This window comes from Pelmatolapia mariae, linkage group LG22 (assembly GCF_036321145.2).
Source record: "Pelmatolapia mariae isolate MD_Pm_ZW linkage group LG22, Pm_UMD_F_2, whole genome shotgun sequence".
NCBI lineage: Eukaryota > Metazoa > Chordata > Actinopteri > Cichliformes > Cichlidae > Pelmatolapia > Pelmatolapia mariae.
The window spans coordinates 16,453,116-16,467,447 of NC_086245.2; the positions used below are offsets into that span (position 1 = coordinate 16,453,116).

Sequence of the window (14,332 nt, forward strand, 5' to 3'; positions counted from 1 at the left end):
TCATGTCAGACCTAGAAAGAGGAAAAGGAAGGAGACAAAAGGAAGCAAAAACTATAACGTATGTAGATATACGCAGAGACTGCATGGATGTTCTCACCCGCTCTGAGAGGCTATCTCCGTGCAGAAAACGCGTGACATGTCATCGTGCTGTCAGTGAGCTGTAGTTAAGTGGAGGAAGGTGCTTTGTGTGTACAAGTTGGGGGTGGGAGGCGGGAAACAACTGTTTCTGTGTTTGGCAATTCTCGTTCGCACACATGGACACGAGTGGCTGAATCACAGTTAGAGGATCTACTATAGCAAGCAAGTTTGGATCACAATCTCCAAATCGCAAAACACCAACTTTCACTAGTACACCTAACACCCTATACGCATTAGGTGAGAGGTTACACGGAGAGGGGCATTTATTAAAATGTGTGTGTGTGTGTGTGTGTGTGTGTGTGTGTGTGTGTGTGTGTGTGTGTGTGTGTGTGTGTGTGTTTCAACAGGCTGTTGAAATTCAGCTCTGTGGTCACTAACGTGTACGCGTCCTCTAACAAGATGAGGGAATAAGAGAAAAAGATGGGATAAGAAACAATACTGCAGCGTCTCAGTACATGTGCAGGGATGTTTTAAGTGCTGAGATGGCTCTCTGCCCTTTTCCCTGAACCACATGTCCCCACCCCGGCCTCAGATCAGCTCTTGCACGGCCGTCTCCTCTCTAAGCCTTTTGCTGCCCCTCCGCAAAATTCTTGCAGATGCAAAAGATCAACAGTTAACGTCAATTAATCTAAAAAAAAAATTTTTTAAACCACTATTACATTCTTTCTATTTCATATTTCATCATTATTGACTCAATTCAGAGTAGATTTCCGTGACCTCTTTGTAGCATTTTAAAGTTCAGCATATATCTGAAAGCGTAAAACTAATCAAACTTTTTTTTTTCATTATACTGGTATTGATGCTTATTACTGTTCTTTAGCAGTGGATTAGTTTGTGGCGGTGGCTATGCAGTTACAGCCAAACGTTTGTTTTCTGGTTCTGTATTACTGCATTAATACCTTCATCAAAAAACACAGCAATGTAGCATATACATATATAAGAATAAGCAAAGGTAAAATGTTTACTAGTTAGTTAATGGCAGCAATCAGAATTATTATAATGAGGATAACATATACTACAAAACAGTAGATATTAAATCATTACATTTGTTTTCCAGTAAATGTGTGTTCACGTTCAAAAATGTAGGAAATGAAACCTAATAATGAGTCTAAATAAACAGAAATGTGTCTGTGTGTGTGTGTGTGTATTTATATTCCACAGCTGTGTTAGCTTTATATGAAAAGCACCATAAGATGGAGAGACGCAGCTCTCCTGTCTGTCCGCAGACTCTGAGATGGAAATATTAGTGACGTAAGTCTGTTCCATCAATCAGCAGCCAGGCAGGGACAGACAGATGTTGGGGCGGTACTTGGTATTTCTTTTACCATATAATAAGCCACCTCAGACGTGTTCCCTGCGCAGATTAGGAGTTCTGCAGACAGATAGGAGGCTTGCTCCAAAATAAACTCGTCAGTCGAGAAGCAGAAAACTTCTCTGCTGTTCGTGATCCATACCTACTACCCGGTCACTGTGAAAACGCCAAATTACCTAAAGGATAAATTAGGAAACTCACCCGGAATTAGTCAAAGCGGGAGTGGAACGGCTGGGAGATTTGTTTTGGGTTTTTTTTTTAATCCAGTTTCTTCCTTGATCCGGTCCAAACCCTCTGCTTTACAGCCTGAACTGAAGCCGGTGTAGCTGGATGAATAATAAGTCCGACGCCTGGCTGCAGACGGAGCGCACACAGTCTGTGCCAGATTTCATGGCATCCAAGTTATGCTGTGATTATCACCGCACCCTCTATCGGGCTCAGTGTAAAGCAAATTTCAGACTTTTCCTCCTCTCCTTCACCGTGCTCCTCGGCGCTTGCCGCATCAGTCGGCTATACCATGATGCCTCATTAGAAATAACACTAGCCGAGATTGTGTGCTCTTTATAAACACTTTATGGTGGATAATAGTTAGGATGGAGTGTAGGCTATTAATGGAGCCTCTTGCGGATTCAGAGCCCCTCCCCTTCACCAGAAGCCCCACTTTAAAAAGGTGTAACGAATCGATCTTCAGCCTCCTTTGTCCCCCTAAAGAGGTCACCAAAAATATCCACATTTTTTGGTTTTGTTTTTGCAAAACTTTGAGACCAAAAACCCACTGACAAAGGAAATGCTGCAGCAGCATCTTATCTAGCTGAAAACTCAAGTGCAAACATTATTTTTTCCTGTTCTCCAAGTAAAACTATGAAAGAAATTTATATTCTTAACCATTATTAGAAAAAAACCTCCAGATTCCAAGCTGCTTGTAGTTGAATTATTGTGTGTTTGATGCTTGAAGTTGCAAATCTAACAGTTAGCCTGGCCTGAATGAGTTGTTCTCCTGGCAAATATCTTTTTTATTATGTAGGATCAATAACATCTGCCTGGTGCTTCAAAAAATAATCAACAAATGTATTTTCTGTAGGTAAAAGATGTACCCCGAGTCCTCATTTCGCTTAAAACTTTATTTGGCTGTAAGATTGTGTAGCAGTGACTGTTACATCAAATATCTCTCTCACACAAACACACACAAACACACACACACTTTTCATACTTTTCCAGGCACCTCTCATTTCTATTGTCTGGAAAAAAGGTTGCACATCGCCTCCTCGTGTGTCCAGGAACAGGACGCACCTTTCTTGGGGACAGCAGGGCGTTGAAATGAAAGCCGTCCCAGTGAACAATTAACAGCCGCAGATTGACAGGTGGGCTCTGACTGTCAGGGTGACGCTTGTGGAGGGGTGGAGTAAAGGAGAGGCCGGAAAGGCAGCTGGATGTGTCTGTCTATCAGTGGGAGCTGTCGGAACGCACCACGCATCACCAATGTGCGCACATTTCACTGCGGAGAAATATCCGGGGACGCTCCTCCTTGCGCTTTTAAAATAAATAATAACAATAAATAAAAATCAGGGAATAATAACAGCTGAGACCCGGAATCTGCTCGCTTTTTTCCCTCTTTCTGTCTTTTTTTTCTGTGATGACTTTGTGACAAATTCGTCAAGTGTCCGTGTTGACAGTCGGGCGGTAAGCGTATGTGAGTAGCCTGTTTCTTTATCCAGTGGTTGCTTTCAGGGAGATGGGATGTGAGTTGATTGCTGCGGGGTTTCCACACGCTCACACTTGACTGATTGACATACACCCAGCCCGCCTAACGTGTCACTCTTTCCTCTCCTTTTTTCTCCCCTCCTGATTTCCTCCTGTAGCTGGAGGAGACCGGAGCTGTGGCACCTGGACGGAGGGAGAGATCGCAGTTTTGGACTCATCTTCACCGCGGAGTGTGAGTTAATACGCACGAGTCGGATCTCCGTTTTCTTCACTCTTGCTGTTTACGGGGGATGAAATTGTCCAGCCAACGGGGCGAACGTATTTTTGATGGAAACGAGGCGACGGGCTTCAGGCAGCTCTCCCATATAATCCCTGCCCGACAGACTGAGATCCGCACGGAGCTTTCTGCTAGTTTTCAGCACGCCAGCCTGCGATGAGTTCTTCTGGCAAAAGTTAAAGGACGAGCCCCCATTTTTTTTCCTTTTGATTTTCTTTCTTTTTTCTTTTTTCTTCTCTAAACGATCCGCATCGTTTTCCTCGCCGGACAGCCCGATAAAAACAACGATCAAAATAAATCTCAGAAACATTTCTTCAGCATCATCCCCAGCCGAAGAGCCCGATGAACCGCTGCTGGCTCTGATTTCGTCGCCTTGCGCCGGTTTCCTCTCCAGCTCGTCCGCTATTTTGATCTCTGCATGAAAAGTCCAGCGGAAAGTCTCGCAGCAGCATGCCGAGGAGAAAGCAGCAAGCACCGCGGCGGTCAGCAGGTAAGCCCCGGCTCTGCAACCGAACACTCCCACCCCCCACATCAGAAAGGCTCCAGCACGCACACTTCGCTCCCTCCCCGGGTAGGATACAAAGCCAGGGATCAGCACAGATGTGTCTACCCCGGACAAGTTCACGCAGTAGCTCCAAAGGCCTGATGCAGGACACGATATAAGCGCTCAAAGACCAGACGTCCGTGGCTTATCGGTGAATTGTAGCTCAGAGTGAAGCAAAACAAATGTGAAGTTTAATCTGCGCAGTTTTCAACACTCAACCCAAAATAAAGTTTATTTAAATAACCTAGAGCGTAATCTCCGATCTCTATTGGGAACGGTAGCGTGTCCTTAGTTTAAGCAGCCATTATTCAGTGCCAACTTTTCCCGTTAGAAGCAAATGCGCTGAGCTGCACTTTAGTTTCAAGCTTTAAATCTGATCCTCCACTAGGTTGCCAGCATCCAAGTTCTCCAAACAAAAGCTCATCTTATCTCATTTTTACAGGCTTACGTGCTTGATGCGTTAATGTCAGGAAAAAAACAAGAAAGAAAAGAAAAAGAAAGAAAGAGGGGGGGAAAGGGAAAGTAGCGTATTTTCAGCTTGTGTTCCGCTCTGGGATTGCCATCCTTGATTTGATGCTTGATTGATCGCCTGTCATGCGACTGCCTTTGATCTATTCATTCCTGATAAACATCAGTAAATCATTCACCATAGAGACACGCATGCGCCCGGCAGCTGGACTCCCTCAAAGGATAACTTTTTGGCCCCCGCAGAGGAGCAAAGAAAAGACAAATTGAAAGAAAAGTTCTCAAGCGGGATAAATACTTTGCGTTTAATACCCCAAGGGGGAGGGAACAAGGGAGGAGGGGTGCTGGGGCGTAGCAAGATCACAGGGTGAACTCTTATGGTCACTTCAGACCTGACCTCTGTGTTCATCCTGCAGAAACAGGAAATGCTGTTTAACTTGAGTGCATCTGATATTAAGCATGGATAGAAAAGTGAGGAGAAGTTGTTCTGGAAGTCATTAGAGGAATCTGATTGATTCAGTGTGGTATAAAAATGCAAGTTTAGTATAATCAAACTAACAATTACTAATTAACTTTTCCAGTTTTGGCGAGGCTGTTTGTTAGCTTCCTAAATATGAGATGGAAAACTGTAATCGCACACTATAAACATAGCTTAATGTGATTTAGAGGAAGGTGTACTGTGAAGTGCCAAAAGTCCTGTTTTCATTTGAGAAAAGGGAAAGATCAGTGAAGTAAATTCCACTTTAACAGCCTGACTTTTGACAGTCCGGCCTACGTGTTGTCATTAAGTTGACCAGACGTGAGCTGCTCTGCGAGAGAGTCGCATGTTTGCCTGATTCCATTTGATGTCCCTGCGAGAGACGCCTGTGATTGACATGCATTTCCAAATGACGGGGGAAAGAGGAGCCTTTGAAGTTCATGCAGTAATGACCAAAGCCGAATAAAACAGCTGTAGAATGTTAAGCAGGCGGTGGAAATGTGAGGTTAAGCAGACTTAATCAAGGTTGTGACGGGAAGACTTTGAACTCGGTGGGGCTGTAATTTCTAATTGACGCGAGGCTTTAGTGATGATAGAGAGAAATGTGTTTGAAGAACAAGCCTGCATGGTGAAAATGAATAGTGGCGGTTTATATACCTCTGCCACAGCTTTGCTAGCGAAACCCCCCCCCCCCCCCCCCCCCATAGGAGAGCAGAAAACATGGGGGTTTAGTTTCTCTTGGGTTTTTTTATGTTTTGTTTTTTCCAGACTCTTCTGGTCATTTGGCTGAGCTCTGAAGTGGCCCCATTCCTGCTCAGCTTTTGAATATTGATTTGATTGTCTGCTTTTTCTGACAGGCACATACATCACAGGCAGTAATGGTCAATCCCAACTTGGCAGGCTTTGTCTCGACATTATTTCCAGTACTTGACATACGGTCAATCCAAAAACTTTTAACACCTCCGCTGATGTGTGTGTGCCTGCGTGAGACTGTTTCCTCAGTAAAACGGTGTACACACCTATAAACACAGGCTATTTTTATAATGCATTACCAGATATTTCCACAACCCAGATTTGTCACTTTGGAGTTGCACTGAAACAAAATGTTGCATATGCTCCTCAGAGAGAGAGAGAGAGCGGGAGACAGGGTTTCAATAGCTCTTTGTATGCCATTTCAAATGGGCTCTGTTTCATCAGTCACAGTGATGATTTTAGACCCTGTAATGGCGCTGTACCCTATCTAGTTTATGACCAGTGACAATACATCAGTGTTCTTTCATTTGGAACCGCATTACTGCATCTGTTAGTTTTGGCAGTTGAGTTCAGTGCAGAGCAATTTGAGCAGTAGAGACTTTTGCTGCAGTCATTTGTCGTCATTTTCATTCTTTCTTTCTTTTTCCCTTTTCTTTTTTCCGTCTCCCTTCACCAAAGTGCAGCTATGTACATGCATTCCTCGAGTAATTAATGGAAGCTAAACAATGCAGCGATGTGAAGTAACAATAATCAAGGATGAGAATAAACAAGTGTGGTGAGAGGCTGATTTGTAAAAATAAACCACACTAAAAGAGCAACCTGTGTGGGTTTTTTTTTTTTTAATCTTTATACGAACAGTTTGCTGACTTTTGCCCATGCTAGCTTAAGGTAAAACAGCTGCAAAGAGTGCATGTATTGCCATTGTGCCAGTGTTGCTTTAATTTAAGTGCAATTAAAGTCGGGCCTGAAACCATTACCCAACAATTTAAACGTCACCAGCGAGTTTAGTTGCTTATCAAACAAGAAAAATATCCAACACTGACCGGATCTTGACTCTTGTTTATCACAGGAAATCCAACATCTTTGGGTTTTGCCTCGAAACAACAAGCAGTTTGTGGCGTTTGGTCGCATTTTCCTTTGTATTTTTGAACATTTTGTCGAGTCGAGATGGTTAGCTAAACCATAAAAGGTTTAAAAGCACACAATCAATGCTGCAGACTCTGACATTAACTTAAGCTCGTGCCACTTTTTAAAGAAAAGGACCTCTTAGACTGTTCAGTAGCAAGGTTGTCTTCAAAAATGACAGCACGTTCTGTATACTAGACCAAGATAACCAGTGTTTAGTTTAATTAGCAGATAGGCGATACTTAACATTTACAGAGAAGCCATAACTCCAGATTTGCCTCGATGCAGAGGTCACAGGTTTGATTGCTGCTTGAAAATTAATGGTATTGCCGCATGTCTCATCCTGCTTTTAGTTTGCCAACCGCGATATCTTAAATCAAACACTGTCACTCTAAGTAATGAATCTGTCAACTAATCATTCAACACGTGAGCGTGATTACAGTGTGGCACCGTGTTAAATGTATTCCTCGGGATTTAAAAAGGTCTAGCTTCAAAAAAAGAAAAAAAAATAAGGACGAAAGGATCGTCTTGATTACGTACCCCGCACCACGCTCACTTTTACTGGCTGAAGTAAAAGAGAAAGAGGAAGAGGGAGCACACTGTGAAGTGACCAATCCACTGCGAGCTGAGCAGGATGCAGCTCCATAAATGTCTATATACTCACGCGTGCCCTGTTTTCAGTTCCTGTTCGCTGTTAAAAGCCCAAGTTTCGAAATATTTGATCCTGATCCTCATCTCCTCTGACAGCCGAGCGATCAGTTCCTGTGCTGACAGAATTAGTGCAGGTCACGATGAGAGAGAAAGATGCTGCTACGCTGTTAAACATGGCTGCGTGGCCCTTTCAGAAGACAGTAATTGGTTTTCCTTTCCTGCTCTCCTGATAAATTTGTAAGGTAACTGAATAGGTTTGACTGTGTAGCTAATTAGAAGTTTAGCACTCTAAACATAAATCACTCAGGTTATAATCACAGACTGTGGATGCTGTTCTTTTTTTTCTTTTCCTTTTTTAAAATATGCATCATTCGACGTGCACTGTAAACTAACTTCACTGCTACATTTTAATGATTTCTTTGTAGCTTAGCTCAACACGTTTAATTAAAGCACCGTGCAGCATTCGGCTACACCGAAGCCACAACAAGCCAGGATGCACACACATTGCCTAGCCCTGTGAGCGTCTTCACTGACATCAGCGGCTGCCTTCTTCTCTCCTAAATAGATTGCCCTATGCTGCCACTATCTCTGCCTCAAAAGGAGTCTCTTAATTATGACTCGGGGGGTGGGGGGTGGGGCTTCCCTTCTCCTTGACGGCATCGTTAGCTGTGGTCCCTAATTATCCAGGTAGCTGACAGATCAGTGACAGGTCCACCGATTACTGCTGACAAATTCAGCAAGGTGTCAAGTCTGCAAGCTGCCTTGATAAAAATCAACTCGGTATCACCCACTTCTCATGTGCCCACCTCAGTTGTTCAAGTGTAAACTCAACAACAGCTGAGGTGGTTCCGAGTTTGCCTGCAGCGTCACGTGACAAATCAAAAAGGCGCCGGTGACAAAGAAGCCGTTGCTCTGATCGTGGGTAACTCGACTCAAGTAGCCATGCGGTAGGCGTTAGAGGCCTTTTAATAGTTTAATGTGAATGCGGCTTTCCGTGAGTGTGAGAAGATTTTCTTAATGCTCTGCCTTTCCCTCTGATCTTTCTGCTAACAGCTTTTTGGTTTGTTTGACAGAGCAGGAACAAAGTTCCTAGCCGAGCAGCGTTAATACATTTTGTTGTTGCTACTTGGCATTGTATTCCTCTGCAGGAATTTAGCTCGCGGCGTCTGTCAGCTGAGAAACAAGCACAAAATGATGACTATTAGAACCTTATGTTAGTTTTATCGGGATGCTTCTGATAATGGATTTAATGACATTTGTCAGGGTTTGAAGCAGTGCTGAGAGGGGAAAAAAAACATATGTGGAGTGAAAAGTGTGTTTCTTGCTGTGAATGTGTGTGTGTGAACCAATCTGCATCACTGGGTAAGATGAGGAGTTTGCTCAGCCTTGTGTGTGTGTGTGTGTGTGTGTGTGTGTGTGTGTGTAAAATATTCAGATCCTGTGATAATGCAGTGTAGGTAAAGTGTCATTAACAGGTGACATTGACTGAAGGAGTCGGTGGATATATTTGCTATCCCGCACTCTAGTTTCATTTGCATGTGGTGTCAGACTCAGTAGGCCTTCAGGAAATCAAAGACACACACTAATACCCACACTCACACAACTCCGCTCTCTGTCCTCATCTTCGTGGAGGTTAAGTGACAAATGAAGATCGATGACTGCTCTTATGGAAAAGAGGGTTGAATTGAAAATATGTGGGAATTAGACTCGCCAACCGAGTGAAGACGTAAAGGCATTCAGAGCCGCGGGCGCGAGGTAAAACTATCCCCGAGCTTAATGAGGTTCAGAGGAAGCAGGAAAACCTGGGTTCTCGCTCAAGCGCAAACACGAGGAGCCGTGACAAAGAAATAAAAGGAAAACAAGGTCGTCTTTACAAGAATGAAACCCCCTCTGCCTCGCCGAAATACATCCTGCGCTTATTTGTTGTTTCGGCGCCTGTTTTGGATTTGTAGAGATACCTTGGCTATGATTCAAAACAGCTGCAAAACAAAAAGCCACAATTTACAGTGGGGATGTAAAACATTAGGAAGAGGAATAATAAGAATGAAACCGTTCACATGACTGGACCCGAGGGGGTTTTAGGGCACCGGTTGCTAATTATTGTGAAGCATACATATGAAGGAAGCGTTTTCCTGCTAACTGAGAAAAAAGGAAAAAAGCTGAGTGAGTGGACAAGCAGAGATAACGTCTGTGTATATCCTCAGAAGCAACCAGTGAATCCAAAAACAGCTGATGCAAGATGGGAGTCCTGGAGGCACAGATCAAACATATGACTTTCACACAAGAGAATAGGTGTGACTATTAATATTTTTCTTCCTTTGGTCGTTTGGTTTAGGAAATCAAACGTATCCAGATGAATCTAGCCTTTTACCAAGTTAACCCAAGATTCTCTTGTTTATCAGGGTGTCGATCCCATCCCGTCTATACATGATTGGCTGCTAAATATTACAATGATGACACCGCCATCTTTCAGTTCAGAGACTTCACAGCCGCTTTTTCAAACCATCGCAAGAAATCTCCAGGCCGTTCAAAACCTCTTCTTCACTGTGACAGTCAGGATTTATGGAGAAGAGCTGCAACTTACTTGAATTGCTCTTATTGCCCACTAATTTCTCTCCCCTGTTACTAATTTTCTCTCAGAAAATAGTCAGTATAATTTCAAGATTACATCTTCTGGTACATTTATTCAATCAGCAATGCAGAACATTCAGTGAACTCTCGTGTATCTGAAAGAAAACCCACCACCAGCAACTGAAAACAACTTTTTTGGGGGGGGGGATTTTTATTTGAACAAAAAAAAAAAAGGCATTTTTTGAAATTAAAATCATTCCCTAATTTATTCATTTGACACAATCGGTTCTTTATAATAAATAATAAATGTAACTGAGGCCAACTGAAAATAACCACAGCCTCTTTAGCAAAGCACTGAAGAACTGGTGGGTTGTCAAACCCCCAGAGAGAGGCCAGCTGCACTTACTTTGTTCTACACAAACACTAAACTCAGTTGTACTCTGTCTCTACCTCCGATAACGCTGATAATTAAAGAAGCAGGCAAAAAGAATTATTAGGCCGAGCGTAGACGATGCAAAATGGATGCGAAACAAAAAAGCTGAAAGAAAAATGGCCAGTCATGACTAAATACAGGACGATGGGAGGTCCAGGGTACACTCAGAGGTCAGTGTGTACTCTGGGGAGCACCTGTCTGCCTCCACTATAGTATACACATTGTGATTTGTGTGCTTTGTGTGTCTGTTTCTCTGTTTCCTCATATTTTCTAGCTCACAGCAGAACTGCTTTAGCATGAACGCATGTTGCATCAGTGATTGATTGATAATGCTTGCTGGCACACTGGAGTGACGAGGCTTTATAGATCTGATTCGTCTTTTGCATTTTGCTACGGCGATCTTGGAAATTGCTTTGCAACAACGTTTTCCTTTCATCTCTCCTTGATATACTGGAAATTGCCACGATGGCGGTGCCTGTTGCTGTAATTAGGCGATCACGCGAGAGATAAAACTGGAGATACATGACCGCAGTGAAAACTATTCTTAGTACTCAGTCAGCTGTGGTAAGAGTGAAAAACTGATGTGATCCAGAAATCTTATAAGAGAATTTGACAATAGCACAGTACAAGGTGTTTTGGGGTAAATGTGTCAGATTTGCCTGGTGATTCTATGCAGGCAGTTTTATGTCTCTGTAACCAATAAAATGAAAGGTAATGCTTCAAAATAACTGTCCCGAAGAGTTTCAATATGGCTGCCAAGGCTAGCTTCTATAAGGGCTTTGTCTGAGTCGCAAAATTCAAAAAAACAACAGTGTTTAGGTGACAGAGCGACCACCGGACGGCTGTGCTGTGTGGCCTTGAAGTAGAGTTGCTTCTGTTAACCAGCCTTGAACATCTGGGTTTAAGAGGGGCGGGTGGGAGAGGGGAAGAAGACAACAGAGGGTCTGAAGAAAAGGTATTAAAAGTGACAGATGAACAAGACTTGGGGAGACGCTCTCCTGCAGCAGCAGCTGTGACTGCTGCCATCGCTCTGACAGGTGTCAATTAAGAATTACTGCAGAGGCCCTGTAGTCATTTTTTTTCCTGCCCGGCTGTCCGTCTGTGCGCCTTTTTGAGAAATAGCGTTTTACCCTTGTCACTGCGTTAGCGCTTAGCCACAGTCGCCCCAGAAAATGAATGCATTGGCTGGCACTCTAATCAATACCCAGTGTATTAGCAATTATTTTGCCCATTGATTTATGTTGGGGCAGCGACTCCCAATGTGTTGTTATTAGCTGCTGATTATATGTGCCTCCACTATACTGCAAGACATGCACGTCAGCACATATGCGTTCTCTGCTGCTGTTAGGCAGATGCATTTTAACCTTAGAGGCAAGTACGCGTTTAAGAATAAAATAGACAAACGAATGCTTTTAATCCTTTCACGTATTTCAAGACATTTAGCAGGTCAATATAACTGTGCTTGTGTTGCCTTTATATAGATGGGCAATAAGCACGGTTTTGTTTTTGGTTTATGGCTGATAGAGCGATGACACCATCGGCACTTTGGTTGGTTGCTCGTCAGTCTCGATGTCTTTCACTGCATATGAAACAACTTGGGGGCTTGACTCTACAGCTAAAACAGGAAAAAGAGTCTCTTTGGCAGGGAAGCGACGGAGGTGAAAAAGGACAGGGACAATAAGCAGAAGCTAAAAAACACAGAAAAGACTGAACCTCAGATGGACATTTACTAACTAAAGAGAGTTCTGGGACATGAGAAGGTTCAAAAGCAACATTCAGTTGGAAATAACAAAATATATCAATTTATTAGCGTAATGCAAGTGGCAGTCCTGCCTTTGCAATAGTTGCATGAAGTTGGCTGCATGGCTTTTCCATCATTCTAGCTCAGTTTGGAAAGAAAGCACATGAATAAAACCTTACTTCAAACGTAATTCACTGTTCTTTTCATAAATGACTTTCTCTCTGGTGTAGCTTTTTTTTTAGTCTAAAAGTATTTCAAGAGTCCTAATATGAGAATGATAGAAAACTGCTTTGTTCTCAGATACCCCAGGGTGTAGTAAAAATACTAAACATATCCTGCTCCAGCACAGTGGGAGCACTTGTGCCTCCTCTCTTTGAAATATCACTGTAAAGTAAATGCATTGTGGTATTTACAGACATTTGAAGCCAACAAAATAATAATGGGGAGTTATATTTCCATCTCGCTGTTTAACTTTGCCACACGGCAGTGTGCTGCTGCATCAGAGGGTGCTGTTAGCACCGGCTATATCAGTATGTTTCAAGGTGTTAGCCATTCCAGGAAAGGCAAAGAAAACTCCATGTGAGTCTGTAAAGCGAAAATGCAACCACAGCTGCAAAGCGTAGTGGAATCAGTTCTTCAAAGCGAACAATAAAGGCCGGCAGAAGATTGGTCAGGAGTGGGAGCATAATCAGACCCCCCTGTAAAAATCACTACATCAAATAAACATATGCGCACAAGCTTGTGGTTAGGTTTCTCGTTTCCTCTGTCAGGTAGAGTAAAGCTGGCAAGACCCAGTGCTGTATATCACCAGAAGGCAGGTTACTTGTTTTTATAGCAGTTGATAAACGCTGGCCTCAGCATGTCCAAGCAGCAGCCAGTGCAAGTGGACAACAGTCAGGGGGCGGAAATTTCTATCCCCCCAAGGAGAGTTTATGTAACTGATAACGTGGGTTGAGAAGCAATGAATATGATTTTTTTTTTGGACACTAGTTTACTGCAGATAAGCCATCTGGGTAAGGATACAGTTAACAGATGACACTTTGTCCTTGAGAGCGGGCGCTGGGGAAGGTCAGCCTTGTGTGGTGTCACTGCCATCCCTCTTTCCTCCCCTTTACCTCTTCATCTTTATCTCAGCTACTCCCTCCGTCTTTCCGTCTATCTGCTGTGTGGGACTTTTTGTTTTTTTTGGAAGGAAGGGGGGGGGGGGTTACTGGCCCTCTTCTCTCTCTCCCTATAAGCCTTTTCTCATCTTCCTATCTGTCATCAATCTCTATCTTACTGACTCAATTCTCCTCTACCCCGCTCATATTTTCTTTCATCTTCCTCCCTGTCTCTCGCCCTCATCTATCGCTCTCTCTCACCGGATGCTCAAGAGTCAGTGAACTGGTTACAAGAACATGAACTCGACATCTGAAAAGGAGAGTGTAATACTTTCCTCTTTCAGGCCCGCTGGCCTTGTTCTCATATTTCAAGAGTCTGGGTTTTTTTTTATACGTCTTCTTCTCAATATTCTAATTTCAGCAACATCCTGCAGTCACACTTGTGAGTTACAAAAATCCAAAAGTCACAGGGCAGTAAAGACTTGTGTCATGTTCTTTGAAGTCTAAACACATGACTATCACATATTTTCCAAGAGCAGTTCCTATTAAGCAGACAGTCTTTCCATAAAGCATGTTGTTCAGGGAAGAAGGGAAAAAAAATCAAAGCGTATTTTGTTGGTTTGGTACAATTCTTTTTTATCTGCTCCTTTCATTTAAAAGGATCCCGGTGACCACAAATTGCTTGGGGTCATGCAGAGTAATCGCTTAACAGTCATCAGCTTCAGCGCAACACTTGACGGGCAGTTGAAAGGGGATATAATGTTTCAGTGTCCCGGTCGATTCAACAACACCACATGTTACCTCCAGAAAATTCCTCCCAAATCTTCCCAGAGCCGCTGTGCTGTCTCAGACAGTGACAGTCGCAGGGGGTATAAGCTGTCCCTCTAAGTCGTCTGTCTCAAAAAGAACAGCGGGAGGCCTCTCGCACAGCCTCCCGTGTCACTGTGTCTCTTTCGTCAGTCACTCCCTCACGCGCCAGACCGACTGTCTGTCTAACTCACTGGCTGGATGTCCACCCGAGCATCTGTTTCTGATCACCCGTC

The 14,332-nt window shown here is 43.4% G+C and overlaps 1 protein-coding gene across 1 annotated transcript in view; it reads left to right on the top strand.

Annotated features, from left to right (window-relative positions):
- Positions 1 to 2,606: 2,606 nt before the first annotated feature.
- LOC135932973 (teashirt homolog 1-like) overlaps positions 2,607 to 14,332 on the top strand; it is a 30,791-nt gene continuing 19,065 nt past the window's right edge. Inside the window, exons 1-2 of the mRNA XM_065470774.1 lie at positions 2,607 to 3,140; positions 3,310 to 3,918. Coding sequence (XP_065326846.1) covers positions 3,879 to 3,918 — 40 coding nt within the window. The 5' untranslated portion in view covers positions 2,607 to 3,140; positions 3,310 to 3,878. The remainder of the gene's footprint in view (positions 3,141 to 3,309; positions 3,919 to 14,332) is intronic.